The 26,355-nt window shown below is 40.2% G+C and overlaps 1 protein-coding gene across 4 annotated transcripts in view; it reads right to left on the bottom strand.

The window, feature by feature from the left end:
* Window positions 1-26,355, bottom strand: part of KIF13B (kinesin family member 13B) — a 214,879-nt gene that overhangs the window by 96,259 nt on the left and 92,265 nt on the right. For 3 of the 4 annotated variants that reach the window (XM_074991473.1, XM_074991471.1, XM_074991472.1), the window contains exons 10-14: window positions 23,434-23,545; window positions 10,407-10,619; window positions 7,355-7,465; window positions 4,869-5,003; window positions 1,624-1,754 (exon numbers count right to left, since the gene is read on the bottom strand). In XM_074991473.1, the coding sequence (XP_074847574.1) occupies window positions 1,624-1,754; window positions 4,869-5,003; window positions 7,355-7,465; window positions 10,407-10,619; window positions 23,434-23,545 (702 nt within the window). Of the gene's footprint in view, window positions 1-1,623; window positions 1,755-4,868; window positions 5,004-7,354; window positions 7,466-10,406; window positions 10,620-23,433; window positions 23,546-23,647; window positions 25,011-26,355 lie in introns of those variants that run through there. The other variant, XM_074991474.1, reaches the window with a different exon arrangement.

Below are 26,355 nucleotides of genomic sequence, written 5' to 3' on the forward strand. Positions count from 1 at the left end.
TCCAGTCTGCACAGTCTGGGAGAGCTGGCAACAGTAACCCCTGGCTGCACAAAGAGGAGCCACAGCGGAAGCCAGAGCAGAGCCCCAGGCTAGCAGCGGGACCCTGGGCAGCAACGGAGCCTCTGGTGTCAGTGATCTGAACCCTGGGGTGGCAGGTGACATATCCCATGGGGGTAGGGCTGGTAGACAACAGAAAAGCCAATGGGGCTAATAGGATGTGGTGAAGTCAGTGGTGGGTCAGTAGTGGCACCCAGCCCCCTGTGCGGGGAAGCTGGTTGTAAAACCTCAGGGCGCTAGAGCACCCTCTGTATCTCTACTCCCCAAACCTCTGGGCTGTGTCTACATGAGCTCCCTACTTTTGAAAGGGGCATATTAATGAGGGAGTTCAAAAGATGCTAATAAGGCGCTGCCATGAATATGTCGCACCTCATTAGCATAATGGCAGCTGCAGCGATTGGAAAGTGCTGCTTTTGAATCGCGTGCTGCCCATGTAGCCGGGGGGCCTTTCGAAACAACTCCCTAGTCTTATGAAGTTGCTTCTTCCCATTTGTTTCGGGAAGAAGGGATTTTCAAAGACTGGGGAGTTGTTTCAAAAAGCCCCTGGCTACACAGGCAGCATGCAATTCGGAAGCGGCACTTTTGAATTGCTACAGCAACCATTATGCTAATGAGGCATGACATATTCATGGCAGTGCCTCATTAGCATCTTTCAAACTCCCTCATTAACATGCCTCTTCTGAAAGGAGGGGCCCTGGTGTTTCACCGATCCCTGAACTGATTTAAATTCTTATTTAAGCTCCATACTATAATATTTAGTATTTTTAAACACAGACAATACTTGAGGAGAATTATCAGAAGCAAACACAGCTATTTTTACATTATTCAGAAATGAAAGGGGATAAATGTACACCATGTCGGAGATCTTGGCTACACACATCATTTACAGGAGACATCAACTCAAGTGCTATGGTTCATACCGGCAAAAACTATACTTTCATACTGTTCATTTCTAAAACAGACCAAGCTCCTAAGCCTGCACACACCGAATCTTGTTAAAAGGACAGGAATTCTCTGGCCACTATGTGTTCATCACCAAATTATAGGGCACATTAAGCTCTTCTTAGAGACCACAAAGGAGAATGGCATTTTGTGGTTTGCTGGAAGGTATTATTTGCTTTCCAAGTACTGTTACTTAGATAACTCAGCAAATGTGTCAATAAAATTTCATGTATGAACAGAGTTTACAGAAGGTAATTTAAATCTTGACACTCGGAGCTAAAGTTAGACAAATGCAAATAAATTAGCACATTTGCTGAAACTTTAATTTACATCTTAACCGACATTGAGGGAAAAAAGACACACATGCCCCCAGAGAGTCTGTTTGAAATCTAATCCCAGAAGACTCAGAATTGGAAGAGTGAGGTTACTGTAGATAAGTAATGAGATGCACTGTGGGGAACACAGTAACCTAATTATTTAAATCTAAACAGAAGCCAAGTGGGATTTTATCCTGAGGTTAAATGAGAAAGCTTATTTAGAAATCCTCTTCATGTATCATTCACCCTAATACATTTGTTAAAATTAAAGTTATGGAATTGACTTGACAGTTGTTTGTAACATTACCTAGTATTTTTCTGAGGCGTTAGCACAACCTGTCCTTCTGAGGTTATTTCTATTATACAATGTTCAGGAAGAATTCCCATTCCACATAACTGGATATCTTGGGAGTCATCTGACCCTATTAGCGTGTGCTCCTGTGGAAGATTGAAATTCAAATGTTAGCATCAGACAGCAGCAATTTTCTTTGGATTACTTGAGGGTGTGGACACGCCTCACACCTGTATAGCTTATTCCTTTTGGATACACCCCCTCAATTCTGAAGTTTTGAAAGCTACTTAGTAATCTTTAGAAAACGGTAAGGAGACATATTAGAACCAATCAGAGAAGTAGCACTGAACTGATCTCTAAGTGACATGAATAATAATAAACGCTAGATTTAATTAATCCTTCACATCAAAGAGTGAAACGACCCCACGCTTTGGAATCCTTCAGCAACTGAGAACTGCTATGCCGGGCTAAGTCTACACTACACAGAAGCAGTCCGTGGCATGTGTGTTGCTCCATGCAGGGTGGAAAAACAGCTGCATATGTACTGCAGTGTGTAGCTACGTGTGCCCAGGAAAGGTTCTGGGAAGAGGCAGAAAGGCAAGGCTGAGCTGCCCCTACCTCCTGGAAGAACCTCTCTCTGCTGGGGGAAAAGGTGCCAGCAACAGAGTGCAGAGAGCCCTTTCTTACTCTCAGTCTCCTCTTGCAGCACAGAAGAGCTGCAGCAGATGGGAGGTGCCAGAGTCTTTCACTGCTGCCTCCTTCTGGCCTAACCCTCTCTCTGCTGGGGGATTAAATTTCCTGCAAGGGCTCCAGCAGCAGGCAGGCAGTAGGACACCACTTTGCTGACAACAGCAGTGCAGACGAGAAAGGCTTGGCCAAGTAAAGAGTATGTAAGCTATGCACTTACATACATACCCCTACCCTTCAGCTGTTTCTTTACTTGCCTAAGCAACACCTCACCAGTTACAGTATAATTCATACCCTTCTTAAGGCAGCTACACAGGGGTGTACTATACTTTGCACGCTTCCTTGGATAGTACAGACATATCTTCGTTGTAATGTAGTGACTATAGCAGTCACCATCATCGGTAACCGTGGGCTCAGTGCCCGTTGATATCTGGTGCCTTTCTCACTATTTGCTTTCCATCTTTCCCTGTCCAGAGCGGAATGGCTTAGTTTCTGTACACTAGCTCCAGACCAATCTACTACATCATCTTAATAGCAGTGGTAAGAAGCTAACAAGGGACAAGTGATGAGGATTTTCCAGATCTGAAAAAGTGTGTCTGTCCCACAAAAGCTCATCACTTACATTGCTAGTGTTTAAAGTGCTACAGACCTGCATTTTTGCTTTGTGAAGGGAATACTAGGTAAGAACAGGTATTTGTCAAAAGCTATTAATGGGTAGCAGAGAAGGGATCACCTGATGATTACTCAGTCTGTTAATTTCCCTCTGGGGCACATGGCTTTGGCCACTGTCAGAAGATAAAATACTGTGCTAGATGGACCTTTGGTCTGACCTAATATGGATGTTCTTATGTTCTGTTTTAATAGTAGCATGCAGGCTACCTAGAGTAAACAAGTTGTGTGTGGGCACTAGTCTACATACAGAATACCCAGAACAACTGGTTACAACTTTGCGTTTACACCCTAGTATAGTGCTCTCCTCAATCAATGAGAGCTCTAAATAGTGCTACCCAGCTTTTGCAGAGCTCAGATGGCTCAACACAAAAGAGGGTGGAGACTGTTAGACTGAAAAAAGGAAGTTACTCCAAACCCTGTGATCAGCTCCAGGAAATGCTATTAAGTGCCTCACCTTTCAAAAAAGCCTCCCCCTGTCCCCCCGCCCACGAGAATGACACAAAACTGAAATCTGCTTCTCATCAGAAATCTGCATCCACCCAAAAAGAAAGTCTGAAACCTAATCAATCGAAAATAAAAATTAAAAATCAATAGTGAACCCAATCACAAACTCTACCTCAAGATTTTTGCTTCAAACCTGCTGTAAGTGTCCAACAGGACATTGTGACTAAATTGATTTTTAGTGGCTATACCAGTAATGAAAAACAAAACACAACTCTAAAATGCATGTGTCTGGTTACATCAGAAAGGGAATTGCAAGAACACTGAGTATTTTTTAACTAGTTTCCCCATCCTACACCATCTAACAAAGATTGCATTTTGCACATGGACTGAGGTCATCCCTCTGAATATGCTTTGTCATTAATGTATTCTTGTTATGTATTCACATGAAGCAACAAAGAAATCACCACAGCCTCAACAGCTGTCTGAGTTGAGGCTGACTTAGCAGTTTGAATCAGAATCCAGGCACCTACACACAAGATGTCTGGAAATGCTCTGAATTCTCTCCAAAAATCCTGAATCAACTCTTTTGTTGTTTATTAATGGTTATAAGGAGCAGTGATGAATAAGTTTTTTTTTTTTTTTTTTTTGCTTTTACTTTAATTCTTTGGGTAGTGAGGAGTTTGCTCAGTAATATGCAATGACTGATCTAAAGGGGCGGTGCAAAACCACTTTTAGCCCAAATACTAATTATGTGGCTGCTGCAAGACAAGTTACTGTAATCTGCTTTAGTGGGAAGGAATCATTAACCACCACCAATGTGAGAACTCTGACAATTCCACTTATTATTGAATTGCTTCTCTACTCTGAAATGTGACTTAAAGCTGCAGCAAAGGTTTTATTCTTCACTCTGCCCCCAGATCAAACGTGCTCAATTTACAGGAAAGATAACAGCCAGCCCAGAACCCAGAACTTAAGCTGGATTTATTTTCTTACACCCCTGAACAATAATAGGTAATTCTACAATCAGAAGTTGCTTGTCAACTGAATGGACAAGCTGGAATGGAACCCAGCTCTCTCCCTGAGAGCCACACGAACTCCGTATTGGTAACAGAAGTATGAATTCATTTGAGAAGTCAGTAGATACAACTATGATGCAGATGGAGAAGCAAATTGATTTAATAAGATGCCTACATTTTTGCACACAAAATGAGCTGTAAAGGCCAGACAACTGCTTGTAAAAGGGAGCATTTCTAAGAATACAGGATGCTACTAATGCACATATACAATGCATTCTGGTTCTCTGCTGACCTGCAATGAAAAAAACCTATCTGTGCCATTTTGCGAAACACCGGACACTAAACAATGTCTCTCAATTGTGTCTCATAATGAACCTTCTACCATATACATTTTCACAGTGTTACATGATCCACTTAAACGTTGAAACAGTGTTATTTCACCTTTAAGTAGTAGACCAGAAGTTCATTAAGAGCAGGATCTGCATTCAAATTAACGAGGAAGCACTTGTTATCTCCAACTTTGATTCCAGAAGACTGAAGAGATATACCAAGACTTTCCAGCTGTTTCTGCCGCTCCTGTAAGAGAGAAATTCAAACTATTAGGCTATGTCTACACTAGAGAGTTTTGCCAACAGAAGGGGCCTTCCATCAACATAACTCGGAGTGTCTACACACTTAAAGCATTCTGTCGACACAGTCTTGACAGAACTCTGCATTTGCCTCGACAGTATTATCCCTCAAAAATTTGAGGCATAACTCTCTGTCACTATTTCCTTCTTAGTCTAGATCATACATAGAAGTTGCTCCCCAGATGTGTGAACTTCTCTACATTCTCTAGTTTGACCCCATCTACACTGATCTTCCTTCCTATTTCCTTATCTCCAAATACCACTGTTTTTGTTTTATTGATGTTCATAATCAGTCCGTACCGCTTCCCCTCCTGGTTTAGCACCTGCACCATTCTCGCTTGCTTCTCTTCTTCAATAATAACTATATCATCCGAGAACCTCAAGTTAAAACAAAAAAAGCAATCAAGTAGCACTTTAAAGATTAACAAAATAATTTATTAGGTGAGATTTCATGTGACAGACCCACTTCTTCAGACCACAGCCATACCAGAACAGACTCAATATTTAAGGCACAGAGAACCAAAAACAGTAATCAAGGTAGACAAATCAGAGCGTAGAGGGGTAGAAGGTGGGGGAGGTCTAGAATTAGATTAAGCCAAGTATGCAAATGATAGCAAACCAGTGATAAGTACTCTCTGGGAACAGTTTTCTAACCAGTTAAGCACCCTCCTTGTAGTAGCTCCACCTAGGTTGTATTTCCTTAGTTTTTTTATGAGAGGTTTACGCAAGAATGTATTAAAAGCCCTGATGAAGTCAAAGTATTCCTTATCTACTCTTTCCCCCATCCACAAGTCTTGCTATCCTATCAAGGAAAGCTATTAGGTTGATTTGATATGAGTTGTCCATGAGAAATCCATGTTACTTATCTTATTATCTTCTACAAATTTGCAGACTGCTTAATTATTTGATCCCTCATCTTTTCAGGTACTGAAGTTAAGCTGAAAGGTCTTTAAATACTTTGGATTGTCCTTAGTGCCCTTTTTCACACATGGGCACTATATGTGCCTTTTTGTGGTCCTCTGGAATCTCTCCAGTCTTCCATGACTTTTTGAAGGTAAATGCTAATGGCTCTTATCTCATCAGTCAGCTCCTTGAGTAATCTAGGGTATATATATATCAGATCAGATCATGGTGATCTGAAGTAATCTAAGTTGCCTAAGTAATTTCAATTTGTTCTTTCCCTTTTGTATCATTCTGAACTTTTGACAGAATGGCCATTTATTTAATTCTTCACACTGCTTTAGTTACATTATTCCTCATTATTTCAGCTCACTGCTTTTCTTTTCAACTTTGTGCTTTCGTATCTAATATTGGGCATTTGCAAGATTTCTTTCCCTGGTGTTTCTGGGAAGAACAAGGTGGATTCTTGAAACTTCTGTAACACTGAATCATCTCTGTAACTGGAGTTCTATATTTAATGATATTAATGAGCCCTCATGTGGAAGAAATATTACTATAGATGAAGACATAGAATTCATATTAAAGAATATTTCTTTCAAGAGGTCTGAAGCCAACAAGCAAAACTCATTTCTGACCATGTCACCTACAAAAGCACTGTTATATCATTGGGTTATATTTTCTAACCACTTAATATGCTCTCCACATCAGCTTTCAATAGGTTTTTCAGCGTGTTTCCCTCAACATTTGTTTGGCGAGGATGGAAAGTGTCATCGTCAATGGCACAAATAAATTAAACTTCACTGTTTGCAGTCATACGCTGAATCCTTTAAACTTCAGGGATAAGAATGGTATCTACTATTTATTTAAGAGTGTCTGTGTCTTGATCAAAAACGCCTCCTAAACTGTAAAAGCTAGGACCACCAAATTTGGTATACCGCTTCCTCTATCATAACTTAAATTGACATTAAGGACCTGAGCATACAGGGGTAGTTTGAAAGTTTTAAATACGAAAAAATGGCAAGTTCAGTTATTTTTTTTATTATTCTCACTGCTCCTTAACTTTTTTGAAGTATTCAGAACATAACCCTGTAGTAGTGCACTGACAGTCAACAATTTCACTGTCTCAAAGGTATAAAATCCCTCTAATCCTCTCCATCCACAGATTTTTTTAAAGCAAACTCTCAATTTGCATAGTCTGAAGGTTTATCATCATCCCCAGAACAGTAATCTGTGATTTAACCTGCTCTCCCAGGAATTAAGCAGAAGCCTCTTTAAAAGGGCTATGAATTTGACCTACTTACCCACAAACAAGAAGGGATATCCTGACAACTATTACGAAGGGATAAACAAAGGAAGTAACAAGATTTTCTAACAACCAAAATCAAAGAAAATGCAAACCTGTGCTATCTCCTCTGTTTTTCTTAATTTCTCTTCCCAGGTGACAGTCATTTCCTGGATCAATTTTTCAGATTCCTCCAACCGTTCCTTAAGTTCTGGTGATTTCATAGCCTGCAAAAGGAAAAACAAGACACTCAGTTTCTTGATGTCAACACCTACATTTTCCTAGATTAGGCACATCAACTCAATAGGTCAATAAAGGAAACTCAACCTCCTTTACTACCAATGAGAGAGTTCATCGCTCGATGCATTTAACCAGACCACTTCTCTCATGGGTTGCTATATAAAAGATAAATCTACCAAGATTAACTAGTTACAAAACCTAGGAAGAGAGTTTATCCGCCCTAATATAAATAAATTACAAGAAGTTCTTCCATTGCCATGAAGAAATCAACCATAGACTAAGCTCTTTGTTGGCTTTTCTTTAGAGAGAGTGCTGGGTCTGCGATGAAGGTTGGGTGCAGAAGGGAACTCAGGCAGCAGATTAGGGTGCAGAAAGGAGATTGGGATGCAGGAAAGGATTCTGGCCTGGGGGAGGGCTGGAGAAGAAGGTGCTGGGCTGGGCAGAATTGTGACCTGGGATAGAGGGGAAAGAGGTGTAGAGGGTGTCCTTAGGCAAGGAGTTGAGAAGTGGGGCTGGTGGAAGATGCTTACCTAGGCAGCCCCCAGCCAGCAGCCCAGCGGAACCCCGATGCAGGCTCCCCAGGCTGCTCAAAACAGCTGGAAGCTCTCTTCATGTGCCTCTCTGTGCCACACATCCCCCATGTTGAGGGTGGACTTGAAGCAGGTCTACATCTGCTTTGGTTATTTCATATGATCTCACACAAATTCTTTAATGTTTAAGTCTGCTTCTCAAGCAGCATGGAGATCAAAGATACCTACTAGGGAGGGAGGATTTTTTTGGTTGCTGTTTAGATAATGCTTTTATATATTTCATGCATGCACACTAACAACCTTATTTTGTAAGTACACCCAGGTGACACAACATTACATGTTTACAAGAAAAAAATGCAAAGCTCTTAGATACACAGGACAAAAATTAGAAAATAGGAAAGGAGCTATTATTTAATTCCAAAGATCAGCATAAAAATGTTGGTGGACTTAGTGTGGACATAGTACCATATTCTGGAATTATTTCCAAAAGAGTTAAATTAATTTGTCTCATCTAGCTTAGGTAAATACGATCAAAAGAGAGGAATGAATCTAATCTAAATTTGTCCAGTAAGAAATGAAAGTATCAAATATTGTTCTGCTACAACGATTTGAGAAAGTGAAAGAGACAGACACTAAAAAGAAAAATGCGCCATAAGGTCTAAATTTATAAGTGAATTTCAGACACTAATTCTGCAACTGTGCATTTGAGTAACTACACATTCTGTTCAAATATTTACATGATTATTGGAAAATGAAGATGAATATGCAAATACAATAAGCTGGTGGCAAAGAGAGGACACAAATATAATTATGACCTTTACAGGACAAATTTTTAGTTACAAGCTGTATAGCATTTTTGTATTTTGTGTCAATTCCATTGTGATGGGGAGAGAGAATACCAGATTTAACATACAGGAAAAGAATGGTCACTTATGCTGTATTACTTTTACAGAGTTCGCTCTGATTATTATGCACTGACTTCTGTCTATCAGCAACCAGCTAGAAAATAAAAAATAAAAACAAACACACAGTACTCCTCAAAAGATCTCCAAGAACTTGAAAAATTTGGCATGCTTGTGTATTTTGTTGGTGCTTTTGTTTTCAAGAGTGACTACTGATTTTGTTTGTCTAATTTCAGATACCTTAACTGGGATTATTTTCGGGATGGAGGGAAGGATGCTCAACAAGTTCACATATCTCAGCTTAAACACCCAAAAACTGAAGCATCAAAACACATTAGTCACTTTTGAAAAATCTCAGTCACTGAACCCTGCAATGTCCCTTTGATAATGTATTATCCTTATTTTCCAGAGTGATAAACAGACAAGTTAAATAATTTGGCCAGGGCCATAATCACAGCAATGTGTTTGGCGGCTCTGGGAAGAGAACTCAAAAGTACCGTAAACACCTAGCCTTGTTCTCTCTCCATCTAGTTTGATGTACAAATTAATCACAAGTATCTTGTCTGCAATACCTGAATTGAGGAATCAATTCATAATAAATATTGTTAAATGTTTGAGAGAGCTGTTTGGTAAACAGAAGTTTTGTGACTATATTTACATCTTGAAGGTGTAATAATTAGGCCCTATTCTTGGGTAGTTAGATAAAGCACTCCCAATAGCAAGCAACTCCGCCATGAAGCCACGGAGAGCTCCATGCCAGTCCCAAGCCTGGATGGAGGAGGAGGGTTGGTCAGATGCGTGTTGATGTGCTGACCATCAAACAACAATACGAATGAAATCTGATGCCAGTACAACCAAATGTTAAAAGATGCTGGTTTGGACGTTGCACGGATAAACAAGGTCCGCGATACCAATCGAGCAATCGGGGTTGGGTTGATAAGTTGGCTCAAATAGGACAGGCAGACTCCACAGAGAATGGATAGATGAGGTAGTAGATTGGTGCGGAGCTAGTCTACAGAAACTAAGCCACTGGGCACTTGATAGGGAAAGATGGAAGGAAATAGTGAGAGGCATCAGACACCAATGGGCGCTGAGCCCACAGTTATTGATGATGATGATGAATAGCAAGCACAGTTTTTCAAATGTTGGTGTCCCTTGCTATATCTGTATGTCTTCCTTCCTCCTGGGTCTCTAGCTAAGCTCAGACACTACAATAATGGCCACTCAATGAAATGATCCTAGGAAAGCTTGCCTCTCATCTGAACACCCCCACTAGTCAAACTGACCAGACACAGATGGATAAGAGGAAAAATGGTGAGAGAAAGATAGCTGAGGGGAAGAAAGAGGACATGGATTTTCCCCATAGATCTCATCTAGTATTGCCTTGCTGGTGTTTATTTTCAAGCCCAGACAAAATATCCAACAAGTGTCTTCAAAGGATTGCTGCCGTACGAAGTAGAATACACAAAGGAGCCTTGAACAGCTGGCAATTGTACCTCTGCTTTGGTGAGCTGTTCTCGGAGCTTCTCCACCTCTTCTCGGAGTTCTCGGATGATGCGGGCATTGGGGTCCTCGTTGACCACAGCATGGTTAACTATGTTCTTTGCCCGGTCTGCGTACCTCAGTGTGGAAAGGGTCTCATCATAGTTATCTGCTGCTGGGCTGACGGTTGCCACCATGGCAGTCTTGCTGTTACCTCCAAGGCTGTCCTGTAAAAAAGCAAAGAAAAACAAATTAAGGCTGGGTTTTTTCGTTCATTTGTTTTTTTTTGTTTGCTTTGTTTTACATTTTAAAAACCACCAAGAATACAGGAGAGGACTGCACTGGGAGTATCTTTAACTCCAGGCCCAGCAGTTCAAATCCAGTCCATGTTGATAGTAACTAAAAGCTAGTTTGTACCTGAAAGCTATTTGGTGACCTAAGCATACTGGGTTGGTGGCATCCTTAGGTCTTGTATTGTCACCTATCACTAATATCTGAGTGCTTCCTCCAGGAAAAGACGCTACTTGTGAAAGCTCTCTTTCAGGCAGCCATGAGCCTTCCTCACTGTTGCAGAGTTTCCATGTTAAAAGCAGAGTGAAGCAAGCAAGGGCAGAGAGACACCATCTTTCAAGTAGATAAATCCAATCTCATTGAAGGGTGTCAGGCCTGCAACTGCTGACAGTATCACTGTCCGTCGAAACACACTAGTCAAGGAGTGCTTCGTGGAGTCGAAATTATTTTTTTCGCCTGAGATATAGTCCCTCCTCAGCACGGGTGAGGAAAAATTACACTGTTGTTACCTGTGCTGTATTTACTCTATGGATGATGCAAAAGACTAAATCGGCAGAGCTGTCAAGATCATCTCCAGGGATCAGTGGTCTCCATTCATCTGAGGGCTTGAAGGTTTCATTGTTTTAGTGGGAGCCCTCTACCATTTCAGGTTCTCAAATAGTATGGCAACTTTCACACATACTGATTGTAGGTTTTTAAAAGGTAATTCTAAAGTATCCAGCAACATCGCTATAGCAATTGCACAACAGGGATGATTTTCAGGCACTATTTAAGACAGAAACAGGGCCTCACACATGCTTTGTTTTTTGTAGGTTAGTTAGTAGTTGTTAGTAGTTAGCAGCTGTTTACATCAGCAAGCTCTGGGAGATATCCTCAGAGGCAGGAAGCATGTTGCAGCGGCTATGACTGCATTTTTGGAGGGCAAGAAAAGGGGAGAGAAGCCATATAAGACTAATGCTACCCAGCTCTAAAATTGACATAAGCCAATATATCAACTGCTGACTCATCTTTTCAAAACTTTTCTACTAGCTTTTAAAGCTGCTTCCTACCACTGGCAAAATTCTAGTGAAGCAAACCAGCAATAGTACTTCCTGCCATCCATAGGAATTAATCTGAGCCAATGGATATGGCAGCACAGGCAGAGGGTAATGTAATTTATCCCTTCTTGTGTTACCTTTGCTGACCTTAGCTCTGTGTTCTAATTGAACTCATTAATAATAGGGTGTCCTCCTCTAATAAAAGCATGCCTATGATGAGCCCACATAGAATACAGAAGCAGGCAGCTATAACACATTTGCAACAAAAGTTACACCATCAAGAAAACAGTGTATCACAGTGAATGATATTAATCAGCAAACAGAAGACCAGGAAATAATACATGGTTGTTCAGTACAGATGGGTTCAAAACACCAGACAAAATATTTGCCCCACAAGGTAAATAGCTTAAGGCTATTTTAAAAATAGAAGATGACTAATCTGTCATGCAAAGTTTTAGCTTTTTTTTTTTTTTTTTAATTATTATACAAGTTGTAACGTGAATTTGCTTTGCTCAGAATGGAATCTAAACTGTTTAATACACAACAGGAAGAGATCTGCCAAAGAGGAAAACCATGCCACAAAAGAAAAATGAAGGCATTCCTCATAAAGTGGCCATCACTTTAAAAAGGTGCCATAAAGAATCCCCCTCTGAGGGGCTATAGTTATTGAGGTCACCTATTCATATTCTCTGAGCAAAGGAAAAAAAATCTTTTAGTGCAGGAGTTCATCTATTCCACACGTGATCCCCTTTTATGTATTGGAGCTCCTCTCTTACCCTGTAAGATGGGAAGTAGAGGATGGTCTTAACCCTGAGGTCAGGAACCTCTGCCTTAATGTAAATGTGACCAACATGGCACTTGAAGCCCTAAGTTTCAAGCAATACCTCACTACACATTGTTTATGGGATAGTTACTAAGTAAAATGATTTTGAGGAGTCAGTGCCCATTTTGCTAGTTTTAATTGCTAAGGCTTTCTTCCAGCTTAGATATCAGATATGAAGATAACCTTGTAAATTATATTGCCCATCTCCTTCCTAGCTAGTGCAATGTTATCCACTTCAGTATTCACAGCAGATGAACATTTGAGGACATAGGAATTGAAAAAATGGTTGCATCTTAAAACTGACATATACCTTTTTAATTAGGTTTGTGAAAGATTAAAGAAAAGAACTGTAATTAATCACAAGATTAAAAATAGTGATTAATCACAGTTTTAGACTATTAACAGAACACCAATTTAACTTTCTACACCTCAGACAAATACTATGGCATACTCTCATCAGGAAAGTGCAATTTACAAACGTAGAATTGACGTAATTGCACTCAAAAACAAACCTCATAAAACTGTAGAGCCTACAATTCAAAGCATGAAGAGCATAAGAATGTTTGGCATATCTGGAATATCTGGCAACACTGGCTACAAGAGCATCATGCAATTGCCTGTTCTTTCTTTTAACTGACATTGTAAATAAGCAGCAGGCAGCATTATCTGCCGTAAATGTAACAAATTCAGGTGAAAGATTTGTGTTCACGGACAGACGGGGTGTGCTAAGGGGATTCATCCATGTACGAGTTATCTTTTCTGACCTACTTCAAATTAGTTTATTTCATAACTTCAGGCTAGAACTGGGTAAAATTTTTCAACTAATAGTAAATTAGTGTCGGGGATTGCTTTTTCCCCCCAGCATCTAAACTATTAATTTGGGTCAAATTCAGCAAATAGTTTTGAGGTGTTGGGGGAGGGAGAATTGATATTTAAATGGTCTATTTTGGCCATTTTGAAATGAAATGTTTCAACTTGTCATTTAGAAATGTAATTATTTTTAAATAAAAGGTAAAACACCCAAAAACAACCCAAAGTGAAGCACATAAAAAATACCAATTTCTGGTTCTGTTTTCTTTAACTCAAAACATCTGTTTTTGATTCAGCAAAATAAAATCCACAATTTTTCATTCAGCTCTATTTCTGCTTAACAGCTAATCTGCAAAGGCTTAAGTTCACTACCATGCCAATTATTTCTCATAATCATTTAAGTGTGTGTGTTTGGTCATTATTATTCATTCCCAACCATCTAAATGGAATATTTTTATCATCAGACTTTAGCCTCAGCTTCAGCTGTCCTCAGAAATCACTTAAAAAAAGGAATATTGGCATGTCTCTCAAGAAAGCAGCAAAAAAGAATTTCGTGGTTCTTCACCTTTTTTTTTTAAATAATTCAGCTTCCAACAGATTCTCCACAGATAAAATTCTGTGGTTTAATTTATGAAGGCACATAGTACCTCTAATTTCATTGACATTAGCAATTTCTTCAATAATTCTGAAAATTAGGCCATCTGTTTTGAAAGGTGACTTGGAAATGATTTTTTAATTTGTCTTTTGTTTTTTTTTCTTTGTGATTTACACAGAGGGCTTGAAAGATGTATTTACATATCTTTTTTGCTTGATTTTTAAAGTAGGTAAAAGATCTTCCTAGATTATACTCAAGGGATTGCTGGAGATATAAGTTTATTTCTCAATGCACCTTCGCTGAATGGGTAAAGTTGATGAATTTTTACAAAGGTTCTTTCTACCAAAAATATTAGTCATTTAAAATTGGTGTTAACAAGACAAACAACTTAGAAAAATCGGGCCAAAAATTCCCCTCTCAATAGGCCTACTGTTACTGTGGGGTTTATGATGTCACCATTTCACTTGCCTTCCAGTTTTTTTCCAGATTGCACTTTTAAACTTGAATGTGAATGACAGTTAACCTGCCAGTGTACTAGTTTTACATTTAAGGGAATACAGACTTTTTTTTTTTAAATAAACACTACCTTTTATAATTAACTGCTGAAGGCAAAGCTGTACTATAGACAGAGCCCTGAAATTTAATACAGTGTCACCGGCTCCACTTGTGATACTTTTGCATGGGAATTCCATGACCAACCAGACAGCTCAGTCAGAAGGAAACCTGTATTGTATTATAGGAGATGAAATCCTCCAGAAGCCTGTTCCATATAATAATACAGGGACCTGAACTATAATTCCCAGAAGGCAATGCCCTGACAGAGAAATGCCTTCTAATGTTTTGTTGAACCGGTCAAATATATACTATTTTGAAAAATTAAATTTTCCAATGTATGTGAAATTGATTTGACAGAAACATTTCAACTTTCCCATTGACAATCACAATTTTGTGGAAATTTCATTTTCCTATCAGAAAATCATTCTAATGGAAAATTCCCCAACAACCTCGAATCTCAAGTAATCCATGAAATGTAGGTCAAACATTGCCAAAGGGCAACATTAAAGCTATTTGTCTAATCATTTCATTCAGGAGAACTGCACTGAAGCCTTCTGTAACAATCCTCAATATGATTATATTCACAGAATACATACCACTAGCCTACAGGAATATACTGTTCCTTTCACCTGCATAATATAATCCTTTCTCTATATGTCTGCAAGTTACTTTGTCTTGCAGGGCCCATTCCAAATTGAAATAGTAATGCACTCACATTGCAGTTATTGGAGACTACATGGTTCTGTTCAATACGGAGTCTGGAAGACGGTATGAGATCCCTTCTTTGAGCCAGGAACTAGCTCTCTTCTCCCAAACACTTTCAAAAATTTGACGGCCACAAATGGCAAACGATCCCAGGTTTGCAAATTTGTTCAAACTTAACAAGGAAAATCAGGAATTTTTGGGGGCCACTTTGGAAAGTGTTAATAGTTTGCACATTGAGAAGTTCTATTTTATCTATTAGCTCAAAAAGAGAGCTAATTAGTAAAACGGCTAAATTCGAATTCTTCTCCATAGGAGGCTGGGCATGTTGTAACACTGATACAGTGGCATAGCTCATAACCTATCCAATACCAATTTTCTAACATCCCTCTATTACTCTGTTAACTGTTCAGGCCCAGATCTAGGGCATTCAATTTACTTTCATATATAATTCTTTGTTTTGCAATGGCAGTGATTTCTTTAAGGCACAGCGAGAAGCGTGAATAGAGAATTAGCTAGAGTCTTGTAAAAAATAAGATTAAGTTTGCAAAAGTGGGTCTTAGAACATCAGAGACAAGAACAGAATGGAAATAGCTAAGGGGAAAAAAGGCTAAACATAGCCAACTATATGTCTGCACTAAAATTAGTGTGAGAACACTATAGAATGTGAAAATTTAGACATTAATTTCCTAACCTGCACCTAGAACAAGAGCATAGTTAATGACATAGTCACTGGTTTGCAGTTTCCAGAACACTAAAAATGAAAAAAAAAATGAATGCAGAAACTGAGAACTACCATAAACAGAAGGCAGGTTAAGTATAAATGTATAATTGATAAAACAATCAAAAGCCTGGTAAGTTGATAAGATCAGTTATTATTTTCTACCAAGTTCCCACTTGCACTGAAAGAACATAACATAAGAACATAAGAATGGCCATACTGGGTCAGACCAAAGGTCCATCCAGCCCAGCATCCCATCTGCCGACGGTGGCCAATGCCAGGTGCCCCAGAGAAGGAGAACAGAAGACAATGATCAAGTGATTTATCTCCTGCCATCCATCTCTTGCCCTTGTTCTGAAGGCTAGGGGCACCATACTTTATCCCTGGCTAATAGCCATTTATGGACCTAACCTGCAAAAATTTATCAAGCTCTTTTTTAAACCCTAATAGAGTCCTGGCCTTCACAGCCTCCTCGGGCAAGGAGTTCCACAGGTTGACTGTGCGCTGTGTGAAGAAAAATTTCCTTTTATTAGTTTTGAACCTACTACCCATCAATTTCATTTGGTGTCCCCTAGTTCTTGTATTATGGGAAAAGGTAAATAATTTTTCTATATTCACTTTCTCCACACCATTCATGATTTTATATACCTCTATCATATCGCCCCTCAATCGCCTCTTTTCCAAACTGAAAAGTCCCAGTCTCTCTAGCCTCTCCCCATATGGGACCCGTTCCAAGCCCCTAATCATCTTAGTTGCCCTTTTCTGAACCTTTTCTAATGCCAATATATCTTTTTTGAGGTGAGGAGACCACATCTGCACGCAGTACTCAAGATGTGGGCGTACCATAGTTTTATATAGGGGAAGTATGATATCTTTTGTCTTATTATCGATCCCTTTTTTAATAATTCCTAACATTCTATTTGCCTTACTAACTGCCGCTGCACACCGCGTGGATGTCTTCAGAGAACTATCCACTATAACTCCAAGATCCCTTTCCTGATCTGTCGTAGCTAAATTTGACCCCATCATGTAGTACGTGTAATTTGGGTTATTTTTTCCAACATGCATTACCTTACACTTACCCACATTAAATTTCATTTGCCATTTTGCTGCCCAGTCACTCAGTTTGCTGAGATCTTTTTGTGGTTCTTCACAATCCCTTTTGGTTTTGACTGTCTGAACAACTTGGTGTCATCTGCAAACTTGGCCACCTCACTGCTTACCTCATTTTCTAGATCATTGATGAACAAGTTGAACAGGATCAGTCCCAGGACTGACCCCTGGGGAACACCACTAGTTACCCTCCTCCATTGTGAAAATTTACCATTTATTCCCACCCTTTGTTTTCTGTCTTTTAACCAATTCCCGATCCATGAAAGGATCTTTCCTCCTATCCCATGACCACCTAATTTACATAAAAGCCTTTGGTGTGGGACCGTGTCAAAGGCTTTCTGGAAATCTAGGTATATTATGTCCACTGGGTGCCCCTTGTCCGCATGTTTATTAACCCCTTCAAAGAATTCTAATAGATTAGTTAGACACGACTTCCCTCTGCAGAAACCATGCTGACTTTGCCCAACAATTCGTGCTCTTCTACGTGCCTTGCAATTTTATTCTTTACTAGTGTTTCTACTAATTTGCCTGGTACTGATGTTAAACGTATCGGTCTATAATTGCCAGGGTCTCCTCTAGAGCCTTTTTTAAATATTGGTGTTATATTGGCCGTCTTCCAGTCATTTGGTACCAAAGTGGATTTAAAGGATAGGTTACAAACCACTGTTAATAACTCCGCAATTTCACATTTGAGTTCTTTCAGAACCCTTGGGTGAATGCCGTCTGGTCCTGGAGACTTGTTACTATTCAGCTTATCAATTAACTCCAAAACCTCCTCTAATGTCACTTCAATCTGAGTGAGTTCCTCAGATTTGTCACCTAAAAAGGCTGGCTCAAATTTAGGAACCTCTGTAACATCCTCAGCCGTGAAGACTGAAGCCAAGAAATCATTTAATCGCTCCGCAATGGCACTGTCTTCCTTGATCGCTCCTTTTATATCTTTATCGTCCAAGGGCCCCACTGCTTTTTTAGCGGGCTTCCTGCTTCTAATGTATTTAAAAAACATTTTACTATCGTTTTTTGAATTTTTGGCTAGCTGTTCCTCAAACTCTTTTTTGGCTTTTCTTACTACATTATGACACTTAATTTGGGAGTGTTTATGTTCCTTTCTATTTTCCTCACTAGGATTTGATTTCCACTTTTTAAAAGCTGCCCTTTTCTCTCTCACTGCCTTTTTAACATGGCTGTTTAGCCATGGTGGTTCTTTGTTAGGTCTCTTACTGTGTTTTTTTATTTGGGGTATACATTTAAGTTGGGCCTCTAGTATGGTGTCTTTAAACAGTTTCCATGCAGCTTCCAGGGATTTTAGTTTAATTACTCTACCTTTTAGTTTCTGTTTAACTAGCTTCCTCATTTTAGTGTAATTCCCCTTTTTGAAATTAAATGCCAGAGTGTTTGACCGCTGCAGTGTTCTTCCCAACACAGGAATATTAAAAGTTATTATATTGTGGTCACTATTTCCAAGCGGTCCAGTAACAGTTACCTCTTGGACCAGATCCTGCGTTCCAGTCAAGACTAGATCGAGAATTGACTCTCCCCTTGTGGGTTCCTGTACTAGCTGCTCCAAGAAACAGTCATTTAAGGCATCAAGAAATTTAATCTCTGAATCCCGTCCTGAGGTGACATGCACCCAATCAATATGGGGATAATTGAAATCTCCTATTATTACTGTGTTTTTTATTTTGATAGCCTCTCTAATCTCCCTTAACATTTCAGCATCACTATCACTGTCCTGGTTAGGTGGTCGGTAATATATTCCTAATGCCATATTCATATTAGAGGAATGAATTGTTATCCATAATGATTCTATGGAACATTTTGATTCCTTTAGGATTTTTACTTCATTTGATTCTATATTATCCTTCACATATAGTACCACTCCGCCACCCGCACGACCTGTTCTTTCCGATATAATTTATATATATATAAATTATATATATATTATATATTATAATATATTATAATATATATATAATATTATAATATTATATATTATAAATATATTTATAATATAATATAAAAGGGACAAGGGACCTATGGATTATGGTCAATGAATGGCTGGATATAAGTAAATAGCGTGCCCCTGTAGCCAAGAAGGCTAATGGCATATTGAGCTGCATTAGCAGGAGCATTTCAAGCAGATCTAGGGAAGTTGTTGCTCCCCTTTAATAGCAGACTTCAACTTCCTGAAGGGGAGCTCTAAAGAGGAGGGTGAGAAACTGTTCTCAGTGGTGTCAGATGGCAGAACAAGGAGTAATGGTCAGAAGCTGAAGAGGGAAAGGTGTAGGTTAGATATTAGGAAAAATTTCTCACCAGGCGGGTGGTGAAGCATTGGAATGCGTTGCCTGGAGATGTGGTGGATTCTCCATTCTTTGAGGTTTTTAAGTCCCTGCTGGACAAGGTCCTGGCTGGGATGACTTAGTAGGGGTTGATCCTGCTTGAAGCAGAGGGCTGGACTAGATGACCTCCTGAGGTCCCTTCCAGCCCTATGATTCTGTGGCACTGGTGAGGCCACATCTGGAGTACTGCGTCCAGTTTTGGGTCCCCTAGTATAGAAAGGATGTGGATGTGCTGGAGCAGGTTCAGCGGAGGGCAGCAAAAATGATTAAGAGGTTGTAACACAAAACCTATGCAGAGAGGCTGAGGGTTTTGAGCTTATTTAGTTTGCAGAAGAGAAGACTGAGGAATGATTTAATAGCAGCCTTCAACTCCCTGAAGAGGTGCCCTAAAGAGGACGGAGAGAAACTGTTCTCAGTGGTGACAGACAGCAGAAAAAGGAGCAATGGTCTGAAGTTACAGAAGGAGAGGAGTAGGTTGGATGTTAAGAAAAACCTTTTACCAGGAGGGTGGTGAAGCACTGGAATGTGTTACCTAGAAAGATGGTGGAATCTCCATTCCTAGAGATTTTTAAGTCCCATCTTGACAAGGTCCTAACTGAGATGAAGTTGATCCTGCTTGAAGCAGGGGGCTAGACTAGATGACCTCTTGAGGTCCCTTCCAGCCCTGTGATTCTATGGTCCTATGATTGCGGTGGTGCTCTTAGTGGCTTCAATGGGACCAGAACTGTTTCCCTATCATCTTTCATCCAAGTTTCCTAAAGCAATTTATAAACATGAAGGGCCAGATTCTGAGCTGGTTCTGAGATTTACAACATTACTGTGACATACATATGTGCTGTTATACTTGTTTTACAACATGAGAAATGAGCATACAAACACTGAATGCACTTGGCCAAGATAAAACAACTGGATACAACTGGTGTTGGTTAAGAATTTCCTTCTGTAGTTTCAGTTAAAAGAGTTTTTTTTTTAATTAAATATTTGTTAGGAGTTTAATATGGCTGACCACGAACATGCCAAAGGAAATGAGTTGCTTTGAGGAAGGCATAATGAAAGTCTGTTTCTGAGCTTCAGCGCTTACTGTGCATGCCACTGTCATCTTTGCTACAATGTGGGGGCTAAACATGAATCTCATTCTATGCGCTGGATTATGTTTAGCAAAGGATCATCATAACTAATTCTAACCACAACATGGGAAAGCTTCTGAAAGGATTTCCATTTCTGCTTTCTCGGATTCTATAATGCATACGTAAGTGTCACTAACGCAGTAAACTGAAAAAAACCTAACCATAATTGATTACAACATTGCAGAGAAGCAAAGTATGTTTGTTTCTAGACAGTGAATATAAAAGGTAAGTACATAAGCAAGTATATGGATGATGGCTTTTTTATTATCCTATTTTAGCATAGATAAATGTTATGTGGGGGGCAGCACTGTGAACAGAAGATATAATATAGTATAAGAAAAATAAAATTGATCACACCTGCTAATCTACTTGATTTTTTATACAGTGTCATCACTGTAGTATGGGATGTTTAGAATTTTAGTATATACAAAGTGACTTAACTCAATTTCCCAATGTTAACTACAGGTTGAACTGCTCTAGTCCAGCACTGTTGGGACCTGACCAGTGGCAAACCAGAGAATTTCTCGAACCACGTGAGGACAATATTTTATAGCAGCATTACCAACACTTCCACTGCTCACTGGGCTCTTAGAAGTCATTTAGGGGTAAATTAGAGCTGAATAAGAGCACACAACACTGAGAGCCAGGACTGGGGGCTATAAAACTTTATGGGAAACTAGACCACACCCACAATAAGTGAACATCCATCTAACTAAAATCATGCTGGACCCTGAATGTTGTCAGACCAAAAAGTGCCAGACTAGAGAGGTTTAACATATACTACAAAATGGTATTGTTGCATGATTTGTTAAAGGTAACCACTGGAAAAATCAAGACTATTAGTGCTAAGGGGCCATAACAGTTGGTCTTTTATTTCATTCTTGTATCTAACCCAAGGGGCAATGAATTGCACTGAAGCTCAATTATTGGTAGGGTTTTGTTGTTGTTGATTTTCAGATTTCATTATAGGAAAAAGCTTTAATAGTTTGAGTACCTCTATATCCTGCAGGTTTTTTGTTTTTATTTTTGGCTTTTTACACACACAAGTAAATTATGGGAATAGAAGTTTCATATCGCATTTTGTTTAAAGAGATGTCTACAGATTATGTGCAGCTGGTCAGGCTGGGTGTAGCCTACAAAAAGATAGAATCTAGCTTACCGGGTTATACAGCTCATAAATGACTACAGGTCTGAAGAAATCTCTCTCTTTTCAACCCTATTTATTTATATGAATAAATAGCATAATTGCCTCTTGATAGCAAGGAAGCATAGCACAAAAGTAAGGAAAGAAAATATACGAGCTTGAGATACAAGATTCATAACTAAGTCTGACAAACACTTTTAACTTCACAATTTTGTTGTGGAAGACTATTGCTGGCATTATGGGATACCCTAATACTGAGTATCTCTATTGCACAATTACTTGAAAACCTAGCCAATCTGCCTGTTAATCACTCAATCTACCAATGGAAAGAAAATCCACCTCATTATAAGGAAAGCATTTGCCTCTAACTTTCGATATAAAAGCAAACATACATTCCTTTGCTGTAAAGGCAACATGTTCAAAGACCAGCAGAAAACAGGATCTTCCTTAAGTAGTGTGACCACATTCACCTATGGCAAATACGGGACACCAGCATCTGGGGATGGGGCTGCTGTCCCATGTAAAGGCTCCTTGGCCATGGAGGCTGCTGCTCCAGGGTGAGGAACCAGGAATGGTGGCTCTGCAGCCTCCAATGGCGAGATATCAGGGATGAAGGGGGCAGCAAAGAATGAAGCAGGCGCTGCCTTCCGGAGGCATGGGAGGCTGGGGAAAGAGGCAGCTGCAGTGGAGGGGCTCCCTGTTAATTGGAGCTGCCCCCCCAAGTGTTGGGCACCAGGGAACAAGGCAGCCACCCTGTTGTGGAGTTCACTGGTAGCGGGGCCTGCCACCATGGGGTGCCAGGGAATGGGGCAGCTGCTCCACAGAGGAGCTCCCCTGCTGCAGGAGCTACTGCCACAAGGTGCAGAGCTCTGGGGAACAGGGCAGTCACCCAGTGGAGGAGCTGCCTGGCAAGAGAAGCTGCCACCCCAAGACACAGGGTGCCAAAGATCAGGAGCCCCAAAAAATACAGGAAAATTTGCCCATTGTCTTAAAATAGTAGGGATGCCTGTGAGATAGCTTAAATAAGGGACTGGCCTGGGAAAAATGGTCACCCTATCCCTAAGTCAAACTGCCCAGTGACTGCCTAAACTCTCCTCTTTTTGGTTAACTACAACTCACCATCCCTTTGTATAACCAATAAGTAAAAGGACGCAGCTGGAACAAAAAAATCATTTAGATGTTAATGATCTTCATTTGCGTTCCCCACAGATCCATCTAGTTTCTTTTCACAATGGGAAACTTCAAATCAGACTTATTTGCAGTGTAGAAACTGACTCCATAATTGCTCATTTCACATGAGCATGAAACTATGATGGAAACTGTACTACAGGCTGGAATGTTTTGTGACTACATTGCTGCTGAGTTGAAAGAAAGGGCTAATAATTGCATTCAAAATCTCTGACATTAACCATGTCAGCCACAACATCAAGTAAATTCAGGTCATAAAGAAATGAATCGGGTTAAATCAGCTTCAGAATTCTGACTGTAGCTCTTAATGAGTTGACACAAAAAGCGAGGCTGAAATTTTTCAAGTGATCTGCTAAATATGTCCCAACTTTTGGCCAATACAGGGTTACTCCTGATAATAATGGGAAGGTAGAATATATCCTCCAGAGAAACCAATAGCTAATACCCTTCTAATTTTTCAAAGACAGGACTGTTGCATATAAATTTAAGGTTTGGTGATGGAATAATTATATTTTACACACTATGAAGAAAAAAACTTCTCTCCCGCCTCTGGCCCACATCCGTCCACTGCAAAGATGTATGAAAAGTCCACTTACCTTAAGTAACCAAGTGAGCACGGAATCACGATATGGAACAAATTTGTTCTTGTTCTTGCCAGCAGCCTGATCTGCTAGAGCAGAAATAACCAGCCCAAGAGTTGTAAGAGACCTGCATAGAAAACGTGACCAACCCATAAACATGTGAAGATAGCTATAATTCAAAACACCCTTTTAAATGAGAAGGAGTGCCCAATAAATTGGGGTTACTCACCTTGTGCAGTAACAATGGTTCTTTGAGATGTATGTCCCTATGGGAGCTCCACTGTAGATGTGTATGCATCCCTGCATTGTTGATCAGAGAACTTTGGTAGACTGGTAGACTACTCTGGCACATCCCACTCGCACACCGTTCCTCATCTACCATGAGACTAGCCAGCATGCATAGGAAATCACTCCTCAATTCCTTCTCTACTTCAGAGTCAGTTACTAGAACTCCAAAGTAAAGAGAAAAAGGGTGGACAATAGAGAACCCATAGAGAAAGACATCTCAAAGAACCATTGCTACTGCACAAGGAGATTAACTTCTTTAAATACTGTCCCCACAGGTGCTCTAAAGTACGTGACTCCCAAGGAGTGCCTACTACTGGAGGATGGGGCTTAAGAGTCACATTTGCTATGAATGACAGCACTGATGCACCAAATATGGCCCCTTGCAGCTGAATCCCTGGGGATGGCATAATGCTCTGCAAAGGTGGGTGAATATGCCCAGGTAGCTGAGCAGCAGATTTCTGGTATAGGGATACTGTTGGAAAATGCAACAAAATGCAACAGAAGAGGAAGCCAGTTTGGGGGGGGCGGGAGGGAGAGAGAGTGTATTGAAGACAGGAGTATTGTGTTACACATCTGGTAATAGAGCTTGACACAGTTTGAGATCCATTTGGGGAGTCCTTGAGCTGCAATCGTTGCACCAGAGCTAAAGTGTCTCAGATTTTCTAAACACTTTGTCCTGTCCAAGTCGAAGGCCCTTTTCCTGTCATGTATATGGATGGTAACTTCCTTATTATCCTGATGAGGTTTCCAATAAAAGGTTGGAAGGTGAATAAGCTGGTTTATACGAAACTTCAAAGTCAACACGGGATTGAACTTTGGAAGCAAACAAAGTGACTGGCAGAGTATGGAGCAGGTAGCTGAAAGTTCAAAAAAAGGTCCCATTGCTTTGACAATACCAAACACAAGTTCCACAGGGATCTTATACCTGAGGACACCACCCTTCTGTACCCTTCATAAATTTTATTGACATTATAAGGGACAGACTGATCATCATTCTGAGGATGGAAGGTTCAGACAGCTTCTAGGTGGATTTTGGCAGAACAAGTTGACAAATCTTAGTGGTTTAGGTACAATACATAGTCCAAGACATGCTGAATCAAAAGAACAGAACTGGGAAACTCCAGAATGAGACCAGAAAAATGCTTCTATTTTGGTAAGTAGATCTACTAGATGGTTTACTACTATTCAACAGCAGTCTTTGAATCTCTCTTGAAGATGACTCTTCCCCTGGGACCTAACCATGAAACGCCCAAGCAGTTAGTCGTCAAATTGGAGGCGGGGCAGGGCAGGCAGGAGGGAAGCAGGTGTCCATGATCTAGTGAAATTAGATTGTAGGCCAACGGATGCGGTACCTATGTTTTCACTGAAAGAGACAAAAGAATGCAGGATGTATAGTGCCAAGGCCAATCCAGGGCAAGAAGACTCTGGCATGGTCTAGTGTGATCTTCAGTGGCATTCTGTGAAGGAGTAGAACTGGTGGGAAAGTGTACAGGAGTTTGCTCAGCCAGGGCAACAGAAAAGCATGCAAGAGGGAACCCAGACCATATACCTTTATGGAACTAAACTGGTAGAACGTCATTTTTTATCTCATTGTGAATAGGTCTACATCAAGGAGCCACCAAAGGTGGAAAGGTGGCAACCTTCAGCGAGACGGATAACTCATGGTGTGTTAAATGACCTGTTCAGGTAGTTTGTAAATTTATATTAACCTCCCAAAAAATTAGAGGTTATGCAAAATCCCATAGATAAACTGTGTCTTGGGAGGGCAGAGATTGATGGAACACTTTTCATTTATTGAGGTTGAACATTGCTGCTGTATTGTTAGAGATTAGACTTTTTTTCTTGATATCAGTTAGAAAAGCCTGGCACTCCAGCTGGACATCTCTCAGCTACCTGAGATTTATGTATAGGTTCAGGTTCCTGGCAGACCAAAACCCATTGCATCTGAAGGCAAACCAGGGCAGAAAAATCTGTTACTAGCATTAGTGAAAGTTGAGGTAGATAAAAGGAACACACATGCAAATGTTGGCAGGGTTTGTCCACCTACCTTGACAGACTAAAACGTGAGGCAGCACCAAGCTGAAGGGGGAAAGCTTAGTAAGACTGAAGAAGTCAGCCAACCTTGTAGAATCCTGAGACAGCTGGAGGTTTGCCAGGCTACACATGTAAAAGAGGCCATATGTTCCAGAAGCCTCCTACAATTGTCATGCTGGCGAAGTCTTGATATCTAGAACAAGGGTTTGAATGGTCTTAAACCTTGACAGTGGACAGAAAGCTTTGGCTTGAGCAGAGTCCAGTGCTGCACCTATAAACTGTCCCCTGAACTTATGAGAGAATGGATTTTTCTGAGCTGATCAGCAGTTCCAGTACCTTACAAGCTGACTGGATAAGAGACCTTGAATCCTTAAATGGCCTTTCCCAAGCCAGTAATTCAAGTAGGGACAGATATATACTCTTAACTTTCTTAGAAAGGCAGTTACAAGTCCCATACGTTGTGAAAATCCAGAGAGCGGCCAACAGATTGAGAGGCAGCACTATGAACTGGCTGCAATATTGTTTTACCAGGAATCTGACATCCTTCCTATGGTCTTGGTAAATGATGCCTGTTTCCAAGTGACGACTTAAGTCAACGGCAGGATAGCAGACTTC

This window comes from Carettochelys insculpta, chromosome 3 (genome assembly GCF_033958435.1).
Source record: "Carettochelys insculpta isolate YL-2023 chromosome 3, ASM3395843v1, whole genome shotgun sequence".
Classification (NCBI taxonomy): Eukaryota; Metazoa; Chordata; order Testudines; family Carettochelyidae; genus Carettochelys; species Carettochelys insculpta.